A 25,701-nucleotide genomic window follows, 5' to 3' on the forward strand; every position below is an offset into this window, starting at 1 on the left:
AAACCCACGACCACTGCCATATAGAAGGACAAGGGCAACAGATAGATGGGAACACCACCACCTGGAAGTTCCCCTCCAAGTCACTCACCATCCTGACATGGAAATATATCGCCGTTCCTTCACTGTTGCTGAAAATCCTAGAACTCCCTCCTTAACAGCACTGTGGGTGTACCACTGCCACGTGGACTACAGCGGTTCAACAAGGCAGCTCACCACCGCCTTCTCAAGGGCAACTAGGGATGGCCTGGCTAGTGAAGCTCACACCCCGTGAATGAATAAGTTAAAAACACCCCCAGCTGAAAATATTATCCCCCTTCACAAATGCATATTCGTACTTTTTTTTTTTAATCGCTGCAGATTATAAACGCATGTGTGCATTGAATTTGCTCTGAAAATGATTATGTGGATTAATATGTTCTTGTGAACCTGTTAATGTAAAGACCTGAATGTGAAGCATATTATCAGATCAGGGATACTGAAAATCATAATCTGAAGATCAGTGTGATATACAAAGTGAGGGTCAATTAAATGGGACCGAAATGGGGCTTTCTCACTGGGTATATAAGTTACTTACCATGTTTAATTAGTTAGAGGTTTCATTATTGAAGGTCTGATTTTTAGATTACTCAGCAGATCCCAAGAGTAAGACCATAAGACATAGGAGCAGAAATTAGGCCATTCAGCCCATCGAGTCTGCTCCGCCATTCAATCATGGCTGATAAGTTTCTCAACCCCATTCTCCTGCCTTCTCCCCATAACCTTTGATCCCCTTACCAATCAAGAACCTATCTATCTCGGTCTTAAATACACTCAATGACCTGGCCTCCACAGCCTTTTGTGGCAATGAATTTCATAGATTCCACCACTCTCTGGCTAAAGAAGTTTCTCCTCATCTCTGTTCTAAAAGGTCTTCCCTTTATTCTGAGGCTGTGCCCTCGGGTCCTAGTCTCTCCTACTAATGGAAACATCTTCCCCACGTCCGCTATCCAGGCCTTTCAGTATTCTGTAAGTTTCAATCAGATCCCCCCCCAATCCAACGAGTATAGACCCAGAGTCCTCAAACGTTCCTCAAATGTATTTTGCAATTAAACAGTGAAGGTGATCTTCCTGAGCTGTAACTTACCCCAAATGTTACAGAGGGAACCAGTTGGCTATTCAAGGCAGCCTGGGAGCTGTCGTTTTATTTGAAAATTTGTTTTGTGCGTAAATGCTGCTAAAACTGAAGCTGCGATTCATCAGGTGGGTCGTTTGATCTCCAGAATATTAATCCCACTGCTTTGGATTAAAACTTCATCCAAAGAACACCACCTCTGTCATTGGCAGTGTGGCTCAATGGGCACCTCTCAATCACAAGGTTCCCGGTTAAAGACCCAATCTCAGGTTTGAACACAAAAGTCAAGGCTGATGCTTCAGGGCAGTACTGACGGAGCACTGCACTGCTGCCTTCTAGATGAAGCTTTAAACCAAGGCCCCATCTACCTGCTCGGGTGGATGTAAAAGATCCCATGGCAATATTTCAAAGAACAGGTGTTACCCCTGCTGTCCTGGCCAATATTTATCTGTCAGTCAACATCACAAAGACCAGATCATCTGGTCATTTTATTGCTGTTCATGGGAACTTGCCGAGTGCAAATTGGCTGCCACAGTTCCTACATTGCAACGCTTCACGAGTACTTCATGGGCTGCAAGGATTGAGATGTCTGGTGGGCATGAAAAGCGCTCTGTAAATGCAAATCTTTTCTTTCTCTGACGATGCAGCCCATCCTTAGTACCGCTCCAGCGGGTGGAAGGGTGCATACTGCTCGCCCCAGCCCTGGAAGAAAAGTTTGTCGGAAACCAAGCAACTTTAAAAAAGGCTTCCCTGCAGTGATATCACGCAACCTTTATAATCTGTGGGTCGGACTTCTGCCCCTCAGTCAACAGAAGTCCCGATCTCAGGTGCTGCTGCTTACTTAGATTGGTCAGCAGCTCTTATAGTTCCAGCAGTGCCAGAACTGATAAGTGGGTGCTGCTGGTTCTGCAGGGAGCCCCCGAGATAAGGAGGATATGGTCACCAGGGAGAGGCAAGCCTGAGGTTTTGGATGGGGAGGGATTGGTGATCTCAGGGAGAGGTGTCTGGGGAATTGGATTTTGAAGGTCAGGTGGGGAGGTCCTATTTTAGGGGGAAGTGCCCCCCCCAGCCGCCACCACCACCACAATAAGGAGGTTATTCCTTTCTTTCCCACCCTTTCACCCCTGCAGAAGACATACCCTGGGTGGGTGGGTGGGTGGGGGGGTGGGGGGGGGGGGGGGGGAGGGGGGGTGCATAAAACCCAGCTCCTAGTATAGAGCGCACCTCCACAAGCCACAAGCTCTGACCCAGAGGTGAGAGTGCTGCTAAGTTGATGTTCACAAATTTGCCTCCATGTAACTGTTTCATGCCCTAAAAATCACCATTGTAATGGGTAATTATGCTGTGCATCTGCCAGTGGCTGAACATCCAACACAGCTTTTTTAAGGTCTCGGTCACTCCAAACAGCGTGGTCACAACAACAATGTTTATTTTTATTTATTCTTTCTTGGGATGTGGGCGTTGCTGGCAAGGCCAGCATTTGTTGCCCGTCCCTAATTGCCTTTGAACTGACTGGCTTGCTAGGCAATTAAGAGTCAACCGCATTGTGTGGGTCCGGAGTCACATGTAGGCCAGACCAGGTAAGGACAGCAGATTTCCTTCCCTGAAGGACGTTTTTTGAACTAGATGGGGTTTTTTTTACAACAATTGATGATAGTTTCATGGTCACCATTACTGAAACTAACGTTCAATTCCAGATTTTATTTATTGAATTTAAATTCCACCAGCCCTCGTGGTGGGATTTGAACCTGCATCCCCAGAGCACGAGCCTGGGTTTCTGGATTTCTAGTCCAGTGACATTACTTCTACACCACCATCTCAAATCTTCCAGTGCATTAGGATCCAAACATTCTAAACTGGTGCTTGCATGAGTATTATCTTAAATGCGTTTGAATGCAGGATAAGGAGACATTTGGGAAGACATGTAGCTATTCATTTGATATGATTCTGCCACAGGCACCCCAATTCAAAATTCGTTGAAGGATCTTTGGTCCATTCTTTCATTCCTGAAGTTGAAACCATTCACAGACAGACAGTGGTGGCACCGGACTATCCAACGCCCCGTAACCATGGGGGATCAGCATGGCCTCAAGTAGGTATTCTTAAATTGAAATTGGGGGCGGATGGAAAGAATTTCCGAGAGTAGGACCGGAGTAGGTGAAGGCTCTGTGAAAGGAAGGCGGGAGGTTAAGGACACATTGCGCAAAAGTTTGGAGGCCAAAAAAAGTGTTCAGAGCAGGGAAATATAAGATGGGAGGAGATTGTGGAGTTAGGAGAGTGTGAGACCATAGAGGGACTTTTAAAAACCAGGACAGGGATGTTAAATTTGAGCTGTTGGGGGTCAAGGGGTGAATACAGTTTTTGTTGAGGTGAGGCCTGATGGACAAGTGGATTCATGTTCAATAAGATACATGTAGCAGGGTTTTGGGCAAGGTGGATTTATGGAGGGTGGATGAAGAATAGTTTTGGGAAGTAGTTAAGATGAAAGACGTCAGTTCCACTTGCAAAATGAATTAGAATGATTCTCCTGAAGTGTGCTTTCAGCATTATTTTACTCTAATTAAATCATGCAACATACATCTTCAGAATATCACTTGCAGGTAATGTGTAATGGAGCCGTTTGAAGTTCAGTCTTCAGTATTAAGGGACACCAGCGGATCATTTGTGGGCAGCCGTTTTCTGTATTGCTGTGGCCATTGTCCATGTATACGCAATGTGCACGGTAATAAAAACAGAAACAGAAATACCCGGAAAAACTCAGCAGGTCTGGCAGCATCGGTGGAGAAGAGCACAGTTGACGTTTCGAGTCCTCATGACCCTACACGGTAGCACTGTACACAGAAACTTACTGAAAAATCTGTGTTTCAGAGTTGTCACTAACATTTTAAAAAAAAAAGTAACTGTAATGGTTTTCAATGGAATGTAATGTTAGAATTAATAGAAGCTAGCTCCTTGAAACATTCCAAAGCTCTGAACAAACAATAAATTACTTTGTCAGGCACTGTTGTATGAGAAATTATAGCTGCCTGTTTGCAGTTGTAGTTGATTGGCCAAGTTGTCTTGTGTTTATTGCTGAAAAGGGGAAGGAATGTTTCCTAGAATGTTGGGAGAATTCAGTTGTTCTTGCAGTAGTGCCGTAGAATCTAGTATATCCGTCTGAATCAGTGAAATGGCCAGACCATGCTTCTGTGCGACTCTTCTGCCAAATGGTAGCTCCTCTGGCAAGGTAGAACTTGGAGTATTGCACTGGGGGTCAGCCTAGTTTAAAGGAGTGTAGGAGTAGAACATTCAGCCCTTGAGCCTGTTCCAACTCAAGCCCTGGGCTGGGGTTTCCTGGCCCTGTTGTGGTGGGACCCGCCACGGGAGATTCAGCAGCTCAGCCAAAAGTCCGTTGATTTTCAGAGGGACCAGACAATCCTGCCCCCTGGAGTAGGTCTGTTCAAGGAGTCGGGTTCACCAAAGCCTCCGACTTGGAGGTAAATGTGCCGACAAGCTATGTTTTCAAGAATGTAAGTTTACATTATCCAAATTTGTGCAATTTATAGAAGAACTAGCATTCTCTACCTTTCCTCTTGCATATTAAAACTGTGCACAGATCTTGGCTGCATATCACAAGGAGGATATGGAGGCACTAGAGAATATGGACAAAAAAGATGTTACTAGAACTGAGAGGTTATAAGTTAGGAAAGACTGAGCTCTGTCCTGTAGAAAAGTGAAGGTTGGGAAATGATCTGGTCTTCAAAGTTGCGAAGGGGCTTGAAGGAAATAAAAACGGAGAATGCTGGAAATACTCAGCAGGGTCGGTGGTTTGACATAGTGAGGATGTTTCCACTTGTGGGAGAATTCAAAACTAGGGGCCAAAAATACAAGACAGTCACTAATGAATCCAAAAGGAAACTTGGAAGGAATTTCTTTTCCAGAGATTGGCTAGAATGTTGGAGCTTGCTGCCACATAAATTAATTGAGGTGAACAGCATAGCTGCATTTAAGGGGAAGCTAGAGAAACAAATGAGGGAGAAAGGAATGAAATGATAGGGTGATATGAAGTAGGATGACAGCTCTTGTTGAGCATAAACATCGGGATAGCCCCTTTTTGGCAGAATAGCCTGTTTCTGTGCTGTAAATTTTGTGTAAAATTCTGTAGTGGTGACGTATCAAGCATAGTGCCCTAGCTTTTGAAGAAATAGCGCCCCAGCTATTGTATTCTATGTGGAGCCGAGAAAGCTGTGTTGTTAGCCAGAGATCCCCAGTGCTTTTGTTTGTTTTTGTTCTTCAGGCGGCTACAAGCATTAATAAACAACATTACCTTGCGAAGAACCAAAACCAGCAAGGTAAAGGGCAAGCCTGTAATCGAGCTCCCTGAACGCACTGTCTTCGTTCAACATATAACACTCTCTGATGAAGAGAAGCAAATCTACGAATCTGTGAAGAATGAAGGGCGGGCCATTATTGGCAGGTGAGACATGGCAGAAACTCCAGCCTTCTGTTCAGAAAGTCGAAGGAGTGTAAATTTGCCTCATTGCCATGTTTTATTCCATGTGCATCTTTAATGCTTTTTTTCTATAATGCTAATGTTTTATTTGTGCAAAGACATTCAGAGGTAAAGAGGAAATGTTTGGGAGGCTTACTATTTGTCATTGAGTACTTACCTCTCGTAGACATGTTTGATAGCCAACATAGATTTTGATTGCTTAGTTATATTAAATGGAAGGGACAGTAGATCAGAGTGATTAACTAGGAGATTAATTTTAATGGACAGAAAACAAATGGACTGGAGGTCTGTAATTTCTCAGAGTGGGTATCTGGCAAAGTGGAACATTTCATCTTAAGTTGTTTACTGAAACATAATTGCAATCATAACTTAATTTTTTAAACAAAGTACTTAATCTTCTGTGGCAGTGCTTATGGACAATAAATAAATAAAACGGTCTCTCTCCCTGTAATTGTCTCCAAACTTCTTTCTCACTCTAATGCTCTAATGTTCCTCTCGCTCTCCTTTATTCTCACTCTCTTTTGTTATTGTGCATATTAGGAAGGCTGTAGTTTGGCAACTGTGTCTGCTTGCCAGGAATTTAGTCTGACAGCCCACAATATTAGTGAGGACGCAGAGCTGGGATCGCATGGCTGCTTTCAAACACACATGTACACAGCTTAATGCTTATCCTCATTCCAACATTTTTTCAGATATTTCAGCGAAGGATCCATTTTCACACATTATGCGGACGTCCTTGCTATCCTGGTCTGGCTGAGGCAGCTGTGTTGCCATCCTCGTCTGTTTGCAAATTCTTCAGCTGTAATGGGTTCCTCAGGTAGGAACAGCCTTCTCAGAGACACTCAACACCATTTATACGAATGAAATAGGAGACCGCTTCAGACACCTTTTACTACATAATTGATGTCCAAGGGGATTACAGTGGCAGCATGAATACAAAATTGGCTCAGGGACAGAAGAACAGTTGTTTTTCAGACTAGGGGGAAGTATACAGTGGTGACCCCAGGGGTCTGTTTTAGGACCACAACTCTTTGGTATGTGTTAATAGTCTAGATTTCAGAATATAGGGCATAATTTCAAAGTTTACAGATGAGACAAAACTCAGAAAAGTAGTGAACAGCGAGGAGTGTAGCAGACTTCAGGAGGTCATAGACTGGTAAAATAGGCAGATGTATGGCAGAATGAAATTTTAGGTGGAGAAATGTGGAGCAGTGTATTTTGCAAATAAGAATGGGGAAGAGGCAGTATAAATGATCCAGTTTTGAAAGGGGATGCGGGAACATTGAGACCTGGGGGGGGGCGCTTGCATACAGAAATCTTTTGAAGCTGGTTAAGACACAAATCGGCCATGATGATGAATGGGAGAACAGCCTCATGGGGCTGAATGGTCTGCTTCTTTTCCTAAGGTGGCACGTCAAATTGATGAGGCTTTTTTAAAAAAAAAGATACAGGACTCATGGCTTTGTTACTAAAGGCATGGAATACAAAAGCAAGACGGCTATTTTAAAGCACTACCTTATAAAACACTATTTATAAAACACTACCTAGGCCTGTGTTGAGGTATTGGGTCCAGTTCTGGGCACCATGCTTTAGGAAGAACGTCAAGGCCTTGGAGAGCTTCAGATGCGCTGGACCAGGATGATACCCGGGATGAAGGACTTCAATTATATGGAGAAACTGGGCTTGTTCTCCTTGGAGCAAAGAAGGTTAAGGGGACAGTTAATGGAGGCATTCAAAGAGTCGGTAACCAGAGGACACAGTTAAAGAGCCAGAGGCAAGATGAGGAGAAATTGTTTTACACAATGAGGTTATTTTGCCTGAAAGAATGATGGAAGCAGATTTTATTCTAATTTTCAAAAGGGAATTAGCTATTTACTTGAAGGAATTTTCAAAGAAAAATGCAGGGAAGTGGAACTGTTGCACAGGGCCAAGTGGCCTGTGTGTAGAGTTCTATGAATATCAGGTGCCACATTTCAAACAAAAATTCGGTGTGTAAAATGCTATAAGGTTTTGAAGCGGCTGCCTAAATGCAAGCATATTATTGCCTAGCCAAATTAAACTAGACGCAGTGGGCAGAATTTTGCCCTAGGTCAGCGGGTGGGCAGCTGATCACCGCCGCCGAAGTGGGTCCTGCTGCCGTTTTAAGTGGGCGGGCCAATTAAGGCCTGCCCAGCGGGCTGCCTGATGGGAAGCGCTTCCTGTGCAGGGGGTGGGGGGATTTTCCCAACTGTCAAAGTGCGCATGCACGCAAAAGAGTGCACAGCTCCCTGAGACTTAAGTGCTGCCTCAGGGAGATTGCTGACAGTGCTGCCTCAGGGAGATTGCTGACAGTGCTGCCTCAGGGAGATTGCTGACAGTGCTTCAAAGCGTCAAAATAGAACAATAAAAAAGATATTAACATGTCCCCCCTCATGTGACAATGTCGCACGAGATGGGACATGTTAATAAATCTCACGTAAAGTTTAATTAGGATTTTTAAAACGGACATGAAACCTCATCTCGCCGGTGGAAGAGGTTTCATGTTTTTTCTCCTTCCCGCGGGGGCTCCTGGCCTGTCTGCCAGCCTTAAGTTTGGACGGGCAGGTCCTTTAATTGGGTTAACTATCCTGTCAATGGCCTCAATTGGCCATTGACAGGTCGGCGGACGGACAGCTGATTTCACTGTCCGCCCGCCTTACTGAATATTTAAATGGGGCGGGATGACATTGGGGGTTCCTCCTGACATCATCCCGCGTCATTTTCTGGCCGGTGAGTGGGCCCCACTCCCAACCCGCTGATGGGAAAATTCAGGCCAGTAAATTTAAAACAGAACTAGGAAATACCGGAAGCCTTCAGCAGATCCGCCAGAATCTGTGGAAAGAACGGAGGAGTTTTCTATGCATGTGCTGTTTGTTCTGCTGAGTGTCTTGGGTATTTTCTATTGTCTAGCGGCTGTGGTAGGAGTATTCTTTAATTAGGTGAATGTTAAAGATCCCTTGGCATTGTTCGTACAAGAGCTGAGGATTCTCCTAATTGTGGCCAACACTCCTTTCCTAATCAGCACCATCAAAAATTAACTGGCCATGCATCCAATTGCTATTTATGGGATCTTGCTGTGTGCAAAATGGCTGCTACATTTTTTTGCAGTTGCTGCAACTAGAGGTTAATGTACATCTGTCTAAAACGCTTTAGTGTGTTTACAGATGAGGTGAAAGGCTAATGAGTGTTGATATCTTAAGTGTTGAATGCATCTGTCTTGATTTCTTTTCCCCAATTCTTCCAGGGAGATACTCCCCTAAAGGAGAGAGTTGGTAAATATCTTGTTTCTCGCAGCTCTGCCAACATTGATTTTATCATTGATTTTAATTTTAGCTGCCGCCACTTGTCGTTCAAACACCTTCTCGCAGGGACTATTGATTAGCTACCCTTCCCCAGCCTGTTGCTAACCGAGAGGCAGTACACATAGGTGTGATATCTGGCCAAGTTCAGCTAACTGAACACAAACAAATAGATCCTGCTGATGTATGGTGCTCTATACTGTACCCAAGAAGAACTTGCATTGATTTTAGTGCTTTTATGTAGAAAAATGAACAAAGGAGTTCCCCAAAAACTTAAGGAACAGAAGTAGAGATTAGAAGGGGTGACCAAAGCTGAGGTTGGTTTTAAGTAGAATCTTGAAGGGGAAGAGCCAGGTGTATGGGTTTGGGGAGGGAGATAAGAGTGTGGGACGTGAGTAATACATGCAGCCAATGGTATAGTGAAAGGAAGATAACTCGCTTGGCTAGATTCAGAGGAAGAATGTCTAGAGTTGTACAGCCGGAAAAGTTATAAAAATAGGAAAGATGATTATCATGGGTGAAATAAGATAGAATATGGGCAACAAACCTTTTCTGGTAGATCAGTTGAAGTTTATAGAAGGTAGAGTTTGGGAGGCTGGCCGGGTAAGTTTTGGAGCGATTGATGCATTTACCCAGAAACTACAAGGTAAAAAACACTGGAGAATTGTGGATATTTTCCCTAAGTGTAAAGTATCTTTCAATACAGTGTTGGTCACTTAACTAAACTGGTTAGCTCTCTAAAACCATGTAGGGCTACCAATCATAGCACGTACAAGCTTAATGAAACAATATTGCACTCGTTTTAGTGTAAGTTGATGTAATTTAATAAAGAAGACATTCCAATCTTCCAAATTAATTATTTATCCAAACAGGACTATTTTTAAACTGATCAGAGATTATAGCATCTGGCTGTGCTAGAGTCAATAGTCAGGTTAGCTGTGTATTTGTGTAAATGGTTAAAATTGGAAAGGTTGGTTATTTCTGTTTATTAGTGGAAGTCAACACTGTCCCTCTCTCTATCTCTCTCTCTCTTTGTCTCTCTTTCCCCCACTTCCTCTTTCTCTCTAGTGGATAATGCCACTCCTGATGAGCTGCGGGAGAAATTGGTGAAGAAGATTAAACTAGTTTTGAGTTGTGGCTCTGATGAAGAGTGCGCCATCTGCCTGGAGTCGCTAACCTTTCCTGTGATTACACACTGTGCCCACGTTTACTGCAGACCGTGTATCTGCCAGGTTATTCAGAGTGAGCAGGTCAGTGGATGGCAGGAGTGACTTTACACAAACTGTTCTTGAATTCATGGGTTTAGGGAGATTCCTACGAAAGTTTGTGTTGATGTTGGTGTCAGTAATTTATTCGAGGGCTTCTCCTAATTGTCTCCTGTACTCTTAACTAAGAAAACTTCACATGTCCATCTGGGGTTTCTGCCAGTCATCTGCCAAAGTTATGGCGTGTTTATTTAAGGTTGCGTTTCCACATATGGAGCAGTTTTGCTTTCTACAGGTGCTTAAAAAGTTGTACTGCATGTTCCTGGGTTGTTTATGCTAAAGAATTTTTCCATATGGTGTAGAAATTATAAAAGCTTTAAAAGGTATTTACAAATTTCTGTTAAAAATCTGCACAGAAGGCCACGTGTGAGGCTGCTCCTATTTTGCTACCCATGTTGGAAGGGGTCACTAGTGGACTGTATGTTCACTGATGCATTTATATTATAGTGTTCATGCTGCAATATTTAAAAAGTGCCAACGTTACTGCCTCTGATGGCTTAGAAACCCACCTCAGATATTGCTGTGTGCCACCAGAAGGCATTGTGACTAAAGAAGAAATCAATTCCAGCAGCATTGACCCAATAATTTTAGTCATGACATTGAAGAAGGGCTTTTTAAACCTTCATAACCCATTGTGATGTCATGTGACTTCTGCCATGCAGTTTAAACAGTGAACTTTAGAGGGCCTAAACATAGGAACAAAGTAGGAGTAGGCCATTTAGCCCTTTGAGCCTGCTCTGCCATTCAATAAGATGGTGGCTGATCTGATCATGGTCCCAACTCAACATGCCTGCCTATCCCCAATAACTTTTGACTCCCATGTTAGTCAAGAATCTATCTATCTCTGCCTTAAAACAATTCAGTGACCCTGCCATCACCGCTGTCTGAGAAAGAGAGTTCCAGAAACTCTCAGTGCTTGGAGAGAAAATGTCTCCTCATCTCTGTCTTAAATTGTCGGAGACCTCCTATTTTTATACTGTGTCCCTTAGTTATAGTCTCTCCTACAAGGGGAAACATCCTTTAGTCATTTGGAACTTGAGTATTGCTAAAAAATGAAAGACACATGTTGAAGTTTTTCACTTTTCACTCATCAGGACACTTCGCAAGAATACCAATAAAAGGGGAAAACAACAATTTATACTGTATGAGGATAGAGTGCTGATTTGTTGGCAAGTGGACTCTGGTGGAGGTGTTGCCATGGACAATGCACCAGTTGATAGTGATTGACAGTTAACTATCAGTCATTGTTTGAAATTCATACTAGGCAGCTTGACCCTGATTGGTCAAGGCACTGCTCGGATGAGTGCAAGATGAAAAGTTTTGACATGTCTCTTTTTTTCAGCAAAACATCCTTTCACCATCCACCCCGTAAATCCCCTCTGGTTCTTTTTTATTTCAATAAGATCACCTCTCATTCTTCGAAACTGCAACGGATACAGGCCTAGCCTGTCCAGCCTTTCCTCATAAGTTAACCCAGGTATCAGTTGAGTGAGCTTTGTCTGAACAGCTTCTAATGCATTTATATTATTTCTTAAACAAGGAGATCAAAACCATATACAGCACTCCAAATGTGGTCTCACCGATATACAAGGCAATTGTAGAAAAACATCCCTACTTTTATTACAAAGGGAATATAATATAAACGACGACATTCCATTTGCCTAATTAATCGCTTGCTGTACCTGCATCCTAACTTTTTGTGATTCATGTACGAGGACACCCAGACCCTCCTGCCCTGTAAAGTTCTGCAATCTCTCTCCCATTTAAATAATATATGCTGCTTTTTTGTTCTTCCTGCCAAAGTGGGCAGTTCATATTTTCCCACATTATACTCCAACTGCAAAAGGAGCATGGGTGCAACACTTAGTGAAATGGCTTATCAGTGTAAAGACAAGAGCTTCAAATCTTGTGAGCTATTTAAATGTGCCTGATCCATTGGATGTGTCTGGTTACATTTGCCTCCTTTTTCTTACCACTTTTTGTCTCTGCTAGCCCACCGCCAGGTGCCCCTTGTGCAGGGCCGAGATCCGAGTAGAACAGCTGGTGGAGTGCCCCCCCGAAGAGACAGACACCATGGCACCTGACAAATCTCAGCAGGCCTGGGTCTCCAGCTCAAAGGTCAGTCAGAAGCTCCTTGTTATTTTTAAAATCCTTATCTGTTTGTGGGGGTGGGTGGGAGAAGCACTGATATCAGGAGGAGGAGTAGATCCTGTGAGCTAGTTATGGATATCATCTGTGGAATGTCGGCCTGCAGATATTCGGGAAAACTGATAGCTGCAACATTTGTGGACTGTCTGCATGAGAACTCATTTTTTTTTACATAAAGTTTGACAGTAAAATAGGAATTAAATTGCTCAAATTTAAATTCAAAATGATGAGACAAGACCTGGCCAGGAAGGGTGATTTTTGTCACGTTCTTTTTCTGCATTTGGGTGAAATTGATGTAACATTCCACGGCACAGCTGAGTTTATCTAAAACATTGAAGGCAGGGTGTGTCTGGAATGTCTTTGGTGATTTTACCACCTTTAATATAGTTTACATAAATGATCTTGTGCCTCTAGGGTTGTGCTTGCCCACTTTGGGATTGGACAGTCGGGATTGGCAGTGAACTGAATGGAAATTTCTAAAGGAAGCTGAGCATCAAAAGCACCTTATGCTTTGCACAGCCAGTTTTTTTTTCCAGTCTCTTCTTGTTCTACATTGGAAATGGGGAGCAGTTTGGAGAAAAGAAGGCCTTTCGTCATATTATGTCTTATTATGCTTTGCTTTTATCTCATCAGATTGAGATTTTTTGACCTTTTTTTTCATTGAAGAGATTTGAAAAGAGTTTAGAAATGCCATAAATTATAATCAATAAATTACTTTAATATAGGAGTAGGCCATTCGGCCCCTCGAGCCTATATCGTGTGGAAAATTTTAAGAAAGACACTTTGAACATTGTGTCCACTTAACTTCAATGATGTTCCCCCATGTAAATAATCAATTCATTAGTGTTTCTTTGCATTTAATAAACTCCACTTATCCTTGTGTTAGGAAGTTTCTTGATTTCTCTCTGGTTGCGAAGTGAGGGCGATGAAATGGAAATCAGTGATCCTGAAAAGGCTGCAATTTCGTTTTAAGTTAAGCAAAGTGACCAACTGATAGAATCATAAAGCAGAGAGGCCATTTGGCCATTGTGCCTGTGCTGTCTCTTTGAGAAAGCTGTCCAATTAGTCCCACTGCCCTGCTCTTTCCTGTAGCCCAGTAACTCTTTGCTTTTCAAATAAATATCTCCAATTCCCTTTTGAAAGTTACTATTGAATCTTCTGCCATCATTTCAGGCAGCGCATTTCCAACTTACTCACAAAAATTGCATTAAAAAATTCCTCTCACTCCCCATCTGGTTCTTTTGGCAAATAACGTAAATTCTGTGTCCCCTAATTACTCACCCTTCTGCCAGTAGGAATAGTTTTTCGCTTTTTACTCGGTCAAAACACCTTGCAATGTTTGAGCACCCTCTATTAAGTTGCCCCTTAACCTTCTCTGCAGTAAAGAGAACAATGGAGCTTCTTTAACAAAAACAGAAACAGAAATACCTGGAAAAACTCAGCAGGTCTGGCAGCATCGGTGGAGGAGAGCACAGTTGACATTTTGAGTCCTCATGACCATTCAACAGAACTAAGTAAAATTAGGAAAGGGGTGAAATATAAGTTGGTTTAAGAAGGGGGGGGCGGGGTTATTGGGACAAGCAGCCAGTCATAGGTGGAGATAACCAAAAGATGTCACAGACAAAAGAACAAAGAGGTGTTAAAAGGTGGTGATATTATCTGAAGGAATGTGCTAATTAAGAGTAGAGAGCAGGACAAGAAAGGTACAGATAGCTCTAGTGGAGGTGGGGGAATACTAAAAGGTAAAGATAAACAATGGGTGGAAATACATCTAAAAATAATGGAAATAGATGGGAAAAGAAAAATCTATATAAATTATTGGAAAAAACAAAAAGGAGGGGGAAGAAACGGAAAGGGGGTGGGGATGGAGTAGAGAGTTCAAGATCTAAAATTGTTGAACTCAATATTCAGTCCGGAAGGCTGTAAAGTGCCTAGTCGGAAGATGAGGTATTGTTCCTCCAGTTTGCGTTGAGCTTCACTGGATCAATGCAGCAAGCCAAGGACAGACATGTGGGCAAGAGAGCAGAGTGGAGTGTTGAATTGGCAAGCGACATGGAGGTCTGGGTAATGCTTGCAGACAGACTGAAGGTGTTCTGCAAAGCTGTCACCCAGTCTGCGTTTGGTCTCTCCAATGTAGAGGAAACCGCATTGGGAGCAACGGATGCAGTAGACTAAGTTGAGGGAAGTGCAAGCGAAAAGCTGCTTCACTTGAAAGGAGTGTTTGGGCCCTTGGATGGTGAGGAGAGAGGAAGTGAAGGGGCAGGTGTTGCATCTTCTGCGGTCGCATGGGAAGGTGCCGTGGGAGGGGGTTGAGGAGTAGGGGGTTATGGAGGAGTGGACCAGGGTGTCACGGAGGGGACGATCCCTATGGAATGCCGATTGTGGGGGTGAAGGGAAGATGTGTTTGGTGGTGGCATCATGCTGGAGTTGGCGGAAATGGCGGAGGATGATCCTTTGAATGCGGAGGCTGGTGGGGTGATACGTGAGGACAAGGGGGACCTTATCATGGTGCTGGGAGGGAGAAGAAGGCATGAGGGTGGATGCGCGGGAGATGGACCGGACACGGTTGAGGGCCCTGTCAACCACCGTGGGTGGAAAACCTTGGTTAAGGAAGAAGGAGGACATGTCAGAGGAACTGTTTTTGAAAGTGGCATCATCAGAACAGAAACGACGGAGGCAAAGGAACTGAGAGAATGGGATGGAGTCCTTACAAGAAGCGGGGTATGAGGAGCTGTAATCGAGGTAGCTGTGGGAGTTGGTAGGCTTGTAGTGGATATTGGTGGACAGTCTATCACTAGAAATTGAGATGAAAGAGTGGTCAAGGAAGGGAAGGGAAGTGTCAGAGATGGACCATGTGAAAATGATGGAGGGGTGGAGATTGGAAGCAAAGTTAATAAATTTTTCCACGTACCGACGAGAGCATGAAGCAGCACCGAAGTAATCATCGATGTACCGGAGAAAGAGTTGTGGGAGGGGGCTGGAGTAGGACTGGAACAAGGAATGTTCCACATACCCCATAAAGAGACAGGTGTAGTTGCCTGTCCCTCTGTCCCCATCCCATCTTCCAATCCCAGCCCTGGCCATGTATTCACTATAGCCCCTGACCTTCCTCTCTCTGACGCTGAACATTCAGTGCTTAGCAAAGGACTTAGTTTCATACCCTTACGCCCTCATCTCAATGAATTTTGGGCTCGGCATGATGCTGAACTCTTCTTCCGCCGCCTTCATCTCCATGCTCACTTCTTTGGGCAGGAGTCCTCACCCCATTCAACGGATCCGTTTACCCATCTCCAATATTTTCCCTCCACCTGGACCCCTTCCTCTGAATTCTTACCTTCTCTTGGTCTTTTCATTGAGAACTGTTGGCATGACATTAGTTGTCTCAATTTTGCTGCTCCTCTCACCCATTCTAACCTGTCTCTCTCTGAACTTACTGCACTCTGTTCTCTCAGGTCCAATCCTAACATTGTCATCAAACCTGCTGATAAGGGTGGTGCTGTTGTTGTCTGGCGCACTGACCTCTACCTCGCGGAGGCTGAGCATCAACTCGCAGACACTTGCTCCTACCTCTCCCTGGACCATGACCCCACCACTGAACATCAAGCCATTGTTTCCAGGACTGTCACTGACCTCACCTCCTCTGGGGATCGTCCTCCCACAGCTTCCAACCTGACAGTCGCCCAGCCTCGGACGGCCCGCTTCTACCTCCTACCCAAAATCCACAAACAGAACTGTCCTGCCAGACCGATCGTGTCAGTCTGTTCCTGCCCCACAGAACTCATTTCTCATTATCTTGACTCCCTTCTCTCTCCGCTGGTCCAGTCCCTTCCCACCTACATCCGTGATTCCTCTGACACCTTACGTCACATCAACAATTTCCAGTTCCCTGGCCCCAACCGCCTCCTCTTCACCATGGACGTCCAATCCCTCTACACCTCCATCCCCCACCAGGATGGTCTGAGGGCTCTCTGCTTCTTCCTCGAACAGAGGCCCGAACAATCCCCATCCACCACTACTCTCCTCCGTCTGGCTGAAATTGTTCTCATACTGAACAATTTTTCCTTTAACTCCTCTCACTTCCTCCAAATAAAAAGTGTGGCTATGGGTACCCGCATGGGCCCCAGCTATGCCTGTCTCTTTATGGGGTATGTGGAACATTCCTTGTTCCAGTCCTAATCCGGCCCCCTTCCACAACTCTTTCTCCGGTACATCGATGATTACTTCGGTGCTGCTTCATGCTCTTGTTGGGACCTGGAAAAATTTATTAACTTTGCTTCCAATTTCCACCCCTCCATCATTTTCACATGGTCCATCTCTGACACTTCCCTTCTCTTCCTTGACCTCTCTATCTCAATCTCTGGTGACAGACTGTCCACCAATATTCATTACAAGCCTACCGACTCCCACAGCTACCTCGACTACAGCTCCTCACACCCTGCTTCCTGTAAGGACTCCATCCATTCTCTCAGTTCCTTCGCCTCCATCGCATCTGTTCTGATGATACTACCTTCAAAAACAGTTCCTCTGACATGTCCTCCTTCTTCCTTAACAGAGGTTTTCCACCCATGGTGGTTGACCAGGGCCCTCAACTGTGTCCGGCCCATCTCCCGCGCATCCACCCTCACGCCTTCTCCTCCCTCCCAGAAACATGATAGGGTCCCCCTTGTCCTCACTTATCACCCCACCAGCCTCCGCATTCAAAGGATTATCCTCCACCATTTCTGCCAACTCCAGCATGATGCCACCACCAAACACATCTTCCCTTCACCCCCCCTATCGGCATTCCGTGGGGATCGTTCCCTCCGTGACACCCTGGTCCACTCCTCCATCACCCCCTACTCCTCAACACCCCCCACGGCACATTCCCATGCGACCGCAGAAGATGCAACACCTACCCCTTCACTTCCTCTCTCCTCACCATCCAAGGGCCCAAACACTCCTTTCAAGTGAAGCAGCTTTTCACTTGCACTTCCCTCAACTTAGTCTACTGCATTTGTTGCTCCCAATGTAATTTCCTCTACATTGGAGAGACCAAACGCAGACTGGGTGACCACTTTGCAGAACACCTTCGGTCTGTCCGCAAGCATTACCCAGACCTCCATGTCGCTTGCCAATTCAACACTCCACCCTGCTGTCTTGCCCACATGTCTGTCCTTGGCTTGCTGCATTGATCCAGTGAAGCTCAACGCAAACTGGAGGAACAGCACCTCATCTTCTGACTAGGCACTTTACAGCCTTCCGGACTGAATATTGAGTTCAACAATTTTAGATCATGAACTCTCTCCTCCATCTCCACCCCCTTTCCGTTTCTTCCCCCTCCTTTTTGTTTTTTCCAATAATTTATACAGATTTTTCTTTTCCCACCTATTTCCATTATTTTTAGATGTATTTCCACCCATTGTTTATCTCTACCTTTTAGTATTCCCCCACCTCCACTAGAGCTATCTGCACCTTGGCTGTCCTGCTCTCTACTCTTAATTAGCACATTTCTTTAGATAATATCACCACCTTCAACACCTCTTTGTTCTTTTGTCTGTGACATCTTTTGGTTATCTCCACCTATGACTGGCTGCTTGTCTCAGCAACCACCCTGCCCCCTCTTAAACCAGCTTACATTTCACCCCTTTCCTAATTTTACTTAGTTCTGTTGAATGTTCATGAGGACTCGAAATGTCAACTGTGCTCTTCTCCGCCGATGCTGCCAGACCTGCTGAGTTTTTCCAGGTATTTCTGTTTCTGTTTTTGTTTTGAATTTCCAGCATCCACAGTTTGTTGTTTTTATTTCTGATATTCATGCAGCTTCTTTAGTCTCTTCACATAATGTGAGGAAGTACAGCATGGGGTTATGAGATGATGAGTAGCACTGATTGCAGTAAGTCAGTTTGAATGTATCTATTGTTGTCTGCCTTACCTTACCGTGAACTAAAGTAACTTTAAAAGATTAGAATGTGGCCTTGTCTCATCAAGTCTTTTGGCCTTCGAGAAGAGTGAAGAAGCACGTGTGAAAGACTCAAATATCTAGATCAGAATAAAAGGGGATACTATTTTTACAACCTGATTCAGCTGTGCATGGGTAGATGCAAAACACAGCGGATCCTGAGAAAATGTCTGATTTTACAACAACAAAAACAACAACTTACACTTATATAGCGCTTTTAATGCAGTAAAACTTCCCACGGTGCTTTCAGAAGTTTGGCACAGCAAAATTTGACACTGAGCCACATAAGGCAACATTATGGTAGATAGCTAAACCTTGGTCAAAGAGGTAAGTTTAATGAAACGTCTTAAAGAAAAAAAGCGAGGTGGAGTGGCTGAGAGAGTTAGTGAGATTCTTCTAGAGCTTGGGGCCTAGGCGCCAATGGTGGAGCCATTGGCGCCTTCATTGGGGATGCTCACTAGGCCAGAATTAAATAAGTGCAATAACTCAAAGGGCTTTTGGGGCTGGAAGAGATTAGAGGTAATAAGGGGTTAGAACATGGAAGAATTTGCAAACAAGGCTGAGAACTCGAGGTGTTGCTTGACCAGGAGCCAATGTAGGTCAGCGAGCACAGGGCAATGGGTAAACAGCACTTGATGCCAGTGAGGACACGGGCAGCAGAGTTTTGGATGACCTGAAGCTTATGGAGGGTAGAGTATGGGGGATCAGCCAGGAGTGTCTTGCCACTAAGTCTAGAGGTAACAGAAGTGTCGACGTGAGTTTCAGCAGGCAGGGTTGGATGTGAAAATAGGCGGTGTTGGTGATGACGTGGTTATGAGTCAGAAGATCACCCTGGGATCAAATGTGACACCAAGGTTATGAGCAGTCTTATTAAGCCTCAGACTATTACCACAGAGAGGGATGGAGTCAGTACCTGGGGGCTGCATCTTCCGGTTGGCGAGCAGGGGGGTGGGGCCCACTCGCCGACGTGTAAAATGACACGGGGTGACATCGGGCGTGCGTCCCGACATCACCCCGCGTCATTTAGATTTTCAGTTCGGCAGGCCTGCAGCCGAGTCGGCTGCGCACCCGCCCGCCCAACTGTCAAATGCCTATTAAGGCCATTAGGAAAGTAATTAAAGTGATTAATGGACCTGCCTGTCTAACCTTAAGGCTGGCGGGCAGGCCAGGAGCCCCGGCGGGCTTCTGAAAAGACATGGAACCTCATCCACGGGCGGGATGAGGTTTCATGAGGTTATTAAAATTTGTACTAAATCTCTAAATAAAAGAAATTGCCATGCCCCACCTCATGTCACGGTGGCACATGAGGGGACATGTCAGTGATATTTTTTCCTGGTCTTTATTTAATTTTCAAACCTGAGCCGATTGCCCTGAGACAGCGCTTTGCCTCAGGGAGATCTGCGGCGCTCCTTCACGTGCATGTGCACTCCTGGCTCAGGGAATTCCCCTCCCCCACCCCACCCCACTCCCGCACAGGATGCGCACAGCGCTTCCTGGCAGACATCATGCTGGCACGTAAAATGGCGGCGCACCCCCGACCAGTGGTGCCGATCGGGAACCTGCCCGCTCCTGCAATCCCCCCCCCCCCAACTGCCCCGACGGGGCGTAAGTGTTGCCCTAGGGAGCAGAGTTTCTAGTTCATCCAAAAACCAGAACCTTGGTCTTCCCAATATTTATTTAGAGGAAATTTATGCGCATTCTGTACTGGATGTCAAACAAGCAGTCTGGTAATTTAGCAGCATTCAAGGAATTTGAGAAAGATGACGATGAGGTAGAGCTGGGTGTCATCAGCATACATATGACAACTAACTTTGTGATTTTGGATGATGTCGCTGAGGGGCAGCAAGGTTGTAGAGTGGAAATTTGCACCCAAGTAAAATTTAAAGAGATGGGACAATTAAAAGGAAGAGCTGCAATAATGGAACATAATCTGAACACCTTCGGGAAGGTATGTTAACACATCACTTGGTACTGACCTGTCCAATTTTGCTGTATGTAATTGTAGGTAGATGCCTTGATGCATTCCTTGATTGAACTTCGAAAGCAAGACCCCACCGTCAAGAGTTTAGTGGTCTCTCAGTTCACAGCCTTTCTTACTCTTATAGAAACTCCTCTCAGGTAGGTACAGACCCATGTGTGCAGCCAGTATTGTTAGAGTGTGAAGCTAAAACGCCTGGCCATGACAGACTACTTAGTTATTTATGAACAGTGGGTGGTGCAGTTTTAGCAAGTGCTTCTGAAAATGTTGTAAGAAATATTACAAATTATGGAAAAGCAAAATAAAACCAATGGCAAGTTGGTCGTGGACAAGGAAGGTCATTAGTCTATTGTGGCTCATTACTCACTAGATAAAAAACCTAAATAGTAAATGACATGGCACCTGGAATAAAAGGGGGAGAATCTTTCCTATGCAGCAGCAATATCTTCATGCTGATCACTTTCTGAACAGCTTCCAGATTTGTGGGTTCCAGTTCGCAAGCACACCAAAAGCAATTGGGGAAAATTATCATTGTGCAGTCTAATTCAGTTTGTTTGCTACCTTTGGTCCAGCGCATTTCAGGAAGTGTAGTTAGGTGCTCTCTCAGGTAGATGAACAGTGTATAGTGTGGGTGCAACGCTTCTGAAGACTTTAACTGCTCTAAATAAGCCTGAATCATTGTCTAGCTTCTTTGTCACATTTTTAAAAAAATTGTTTATTCTTTCATGGGATGTAGGTATCCACAGGCAAGACCAAAGTTTGTTACCCATCCCTAATTGCGCTTAAACTGAGTAGCTTGTTAGGCTGTTTCAGAGGGCATGCTGTGGGTCTGGAGTCACATGCAGGCCAGACTGGGTAAGGATGGCAGAATTCCTTCCCTTAAGGACATCAGTGAACCAGGTGGGTTTTTACAAACAATTGACGATAGTTTCATGGTCACCATTACTGAGACTAACTTTTTAATTCCAGCTCTTAATAAATGAATTTATATTCCACCAGTGGCCAGGTGGGATTTGATCCCATGTCCCCAGAGCATTAGCCTTGGCCCTCTAGACCAGTGACATTACCACAACATCACTGCCTCCCCATCATAATAGGATTGCACAAAAGGACTTCTTTTAACTAAGCATGAGATTTTACTGCTGCTTTTAACAATAAATCTCCTAGATTAAATGTGGATACACCTTCAGAGTGAATGTGGGAAGCCGAAAGCTGGCACTGCTTTCGCATTAGAACATTGCCTCCAAAACACTGAGACTCACCTTGCAGTCTTGCCCGGCCAAAATAAACCTGGCAGCCTTGGACGTTGCAGGCTACAGTTTTTTATTTTGGCCAGAACTAAAATTTTCAGCCTGTCAGAGTAGTATCAGACTTAACACACTGTAAGAATCGACGCAGAGCTCCTGTATTACACTGCCGAAACCACTCTAACTGTGGCGGGCTTTATTGTGCTGAATCTGCCCCGTTTGTGCCATATGACACATTCAGCAACCATCATGAACTGTAGGGTGAGAGATTCACTTGTGGACAGTTTTATCTTGGTCAGTCAATGTGAGTGACACGATGTAAGCCTACCGATCTTGCTCACGTGCAGTTAGCGTTAAGTTTGTGACTTTCACTTGACTCTTGCCTCATCCTCAATGCCATGAAGAGAAGGTTCAGTCAGGTAGCATTGCTCGGGGAAAGCATTGGGTGGAGTTTTCTGGCCCCACCCCTGCCCCCGCCACTCCAGAACTGTAAAGTGCCGCCCATTGTTGGACTGTAAGGGCAGGCTGACATCTGGACCCGCTGCGGTCAAACGCAAAAATGATAGATGCAAAGTGTATGCCATCAAAGCGATGCCAGTGGCAATTTGGGTATTGAGTAAAATCTCTTGTCATCGGGAGTTGTTGGGAGTTGGGTAAATTTTGCTATGTTGCTGCTTCTGGGAGATGACCCTATAGCATAGAGATGACATAAATAGTTCTAAATATGTGTTTATTTTTCATCTAGTAGATTTGTTGATGTCCTTTGTTTGTGGATAGTATTGTATTCAATGTGTTATGTCAACACCTTGTTATCTGGCTTCAGACTTGAGCCTTGGCCAGAGGTAGTGCGCCACCTCAAAACCTGGGAAGCCATCAATGAAATGGGGCTTCTTGACCTGTGGTATAACTGAGAGGAATTGGCTTACATGTGCATTTCTGCTTTTGTTTCCTTTTTTGTAGACAAGAAGGCTTTGCGTTTACCCGCCTGGATGGCTCGATGCCACAGAAGCGGCGGATAAATGCCATTGAGTCCTTCCAGAGCAGCGAGCCAGGCTCCCCAACCATCATGCTGCTGTCGCTGAAAGCTGGTGGAGTTGGTTTGAACCTGACTGCGGCTTCTCGTGTGTTCCTCATGGACCCTGTGAGTAACGACGCAGGGACCTTGAGACCTGTTTAATATGAAGAAGTTGTGTAGCCAACGTTTCACCACCATTTTTTGGTTTTGAAGAGCCTGAGCTTAACGCGTATTTTATTCTGCTTTTACAAGTAGATATAAAATAAACCAGTGTTGTGTAATGTTCCAAATCCATCTGTCCCTCTTCAAACAAGGAACTTTATGCATTCTATTTTTTAAAGCAATTGAAGCCATATACGTTACAGTATATCTCTAAGGAATGAATCTGTTTGGTGGAAATAAGTGTTGCCATCTTTTCTCAAGGTAGCTTTAAATGGTAGGAGGTCTTGTAGTACAATGGTAGCATCCCTACCTCTGACCCAGAAGCTCTGGATTCGAGTTCCACCTCAGCACTTGATGGCTATGGGAGGTGTGTTCATAATGCAGCTAAACAGACTGATTAACTATCAGCCTGTAAATCCTTTCAGTATGCCTGATGACAGGTGGAAAAGAGCAGGCGAGTTTTCTGGTCAGCCAAATTGCAGAAGGCAACGGCAAACCACTGTAGTGCTTTGCCAAGCATAATCATGGACCAATCCAGTGGAAGATCATGGTTGCCAATGCCCTCTTAGGGCATGGTACCTGTAGGAGGAGAAGAAGCTTTGGATGAAGAAAGCCCTTCAGCCAATTTAAATCCTGTGCTTCCAGAATACCAACATTGCCATCTTTCCATGACTATATATAGCTGTCACCCCAAGTCAAAACTGAGGGCTGTATGGTGGTTGAGATTGGGATTGCTGACTTGAGTTCCGAGGTTGATGTTTATTTTCTTTTGGCCTGGCTGAACACCAGCACAAAGTTGGACACTAGCTGCTGAGAGTTTTTAATCCATTAAAATGAACAGAAGGAAAATGGGACCAACTGGTGCCTGATTTTTTTTAATAAGGGCCCTGCCCCACTAAGTTTTTGCATTTCAACACAAAAGAGGAAAATCAATCCCTGATGTGCATTCTGCCGCAGGTGAGAATTCCTTGTGGACCTCAGCAATCTTATTCCTGCCATATCACAAGTCACAAAAATATGTGAGGAAAAATGGATGTATGTAATAGACGTAAGGCTTTTTGTGTCTAGCTAACATTTGAGATTCAACATTCAAGAAATGGTGCCCTTCACTGAGATCATAAGATTGCTGTGTCTAAAATGTAAGAACTAATTAGTGGTCCTGCCTTTACCATGGCTCTCAGTGCCAGACCAAAACAGTAATTTCACATTAGACTGCAGAGCAGTTAGAAAGTCAGAACGTTGTAAAGTTGACAATTTGAAAAGACCATATTGTTTCAACAGGCTGGTTCCAAAGTTCAAAAATTCCAATATATATGATTTTATTTCTTGTTTCTCTCGCATGCTTCTTCCATCCAGAAAATCCTCTTGGCTCCCTCTTAAATTTGCCAACTATTCCCCCTCCACTGTCTCCTTGGGCAGTGTATTCCGTGCATTTAGCAATACTTGGCGAATCAAGCCGAGCTGATTGAGGCTGGAGATATTCCAGCGATTCACTTACCTGTCAGTCTCAGTGAGTTTCTTTTGGACTTCGAATCAAACAAAGAGCTCTTAGGAAGATGAGGTCAAAGAGACAACCTGCAAAAAAGGATGATTCGCTGAGAGGGGAAAAAAACGTTGAGAACTTCCGGGAATGAAAAAAAGAAATGATAGAAAGTATTATCACCGAGGAAGCCAGTTACAAACATGAAAGAAGAGCGAAAATAGGACTAGCCGGTCCATCTGAGCCTGTCCTGGGCACAGTGCAAGTTACACACACGATCTCACCACTACAGTCACGCATTCTCCTGTAGAACATTTTTGGAAGAGCATAAATCTGGGAAATTTCTTGCAGCCCCTGTAGGTGATCACGAAAACTCCAGGAAATTACAGTAACTTGTGACACATTCCCCAGCATGAAGTTATTTTGACCAGTAGCAAGAGCTTGCCTAAGCTCATTTGTAAGTCTTGCAGTGAATTTGCATTCCATGCCAGCAACATATTCCAGTGGCCATGGACTGCCTGTGAAAAGAAGTGTCCCCTACTACCTAACCTAGTTCCATATATTTTAGTAACTTACACTTGTGTCCTCAGTCCTCGATATCCTATCCACCTGGACTGAGTCGAATCCCTTAATTATTTTAAAGATCAATCACATTGCCACAACGTCTACATTCCTTCCAAAGTAAGAAACCCCTAAATTAGTTATCATTCTAGTGGCTATCATCTGAATTTTTCTCATTCCCATTCTTGCATTGTACATAGACCTGACTGCAGTGTTTTTATGACACGTAACATCCTAACTCCCACACGTGTATTTAATTCCCCAGATTTCATTCTGGTGGATCATCGGTAAAAGGTGGTCTTGATGCTGTTTATCTTTACAGAATAGAATTCTGAAACATGCTAACCAATAAACAAAATCACCTAACTTTATTTTGAAAGGCAGGCAAAATCGATGTAGGCCGCAGCCTGCCTTGCTCCATATTCAAGTTTACAAAGTGATACTGGAATCAGCCAGATAGACAGGAAAGCCTCTTTGGACAAGATAAGACTTACAAATCAAAATGATCTAACTAAACCAGCAACAGCAGCACTACCTGTGCTTGGAATAACTTGTAAGGCGAAAAACATTTGTGACAAAATCTGATTTCCACCTGTCCAGTTTTAGATATTTGTACAGTGTAAATTGGATGCCAAAGGCTCGCTTCTGAATTTTTTTATTTATTCATCTTACAGGATGTGGGTATTGTTGGCTAGGCCAGCATTTACTGCCCATCCCTAATTGCCCTTGAGAAGGTGGTGGTGAGCTGCCTTCTTGAACCGCTGTAGTCTCTGTGATGTAGGTACACCCGCAGTGCTGTTAGTAAGGGAGTTCCAGGATTTTGACCCAGTAACAGTGAAGGGAAGGTGATAAATCTCCAAATTGGGATGGTGAGTGACTTGGAGGGGATCTTCCAGGTGGCGGTGTTCCCATGTTTCAGCTGCCCTTGTCCTTCCAGATGGTAGTGGTCGTGGGTTTGGAAGGTACTGCCTAAGGAGCCTTAGTGAG

At 44.4% G+C, this 25,701-nt stretch overlaps 1 protein-coding gene across 1 annotated transcript in view; it reads left to right on the forward strand.

Moving 5' to 3' along the window:
* The window catches only part of hltf (helicase-like transcription factor), a 76,081-nt gene that overhangs the window by 44,130 nt on the left and 6,250 nt on the right, over window positions 1-25,701 (forward strand). Inside the window, exons 17-23 of the mRNA XM_041213388.1 lie at window positions 3,068-3,203; window positions 5,388-5,567; window positions 6,296-6,420; window positions 9,989-10,170; window positions 12,178-12,303; window positions 20,277-20,389; window positions 22,457-22,637. Coding sequence (XP_041069322.1) covers window positions 3,068-3,203; window positions 5,388-5,567; window positions 6,296-6,420; window positions 9,989-10,170; window positions 12,178-12,303; window positions 20,277-20,389; window positions 22,457-22,637 — 1,043 coding nt within the window. The remainder of the gene's footprint in view (window positions 1-3,067; window positions 3,204-5,387; window positions 5,568-6,295; window positions 6,421-9,988; window positions 10,171-12,177; window positions 12,304-20,276; window positions 20,390-22,456; window positions 22,638-25,701) is intronic.

Source organism: Carcharodon carcharias, chromosome 2 (genome assembly GCF_017639515.1).
Source record: "Carcharodon carcharias isolate sCarCar2 chromosome 2, sCarCar2.pri, whole genome shotgun sequence".
NCBI lineage: Eukaryota > Metazoa > Chordata > Chondrichthyes > Lamniformes > Lamnidae > Carcharodon > Carcharodon carcharias.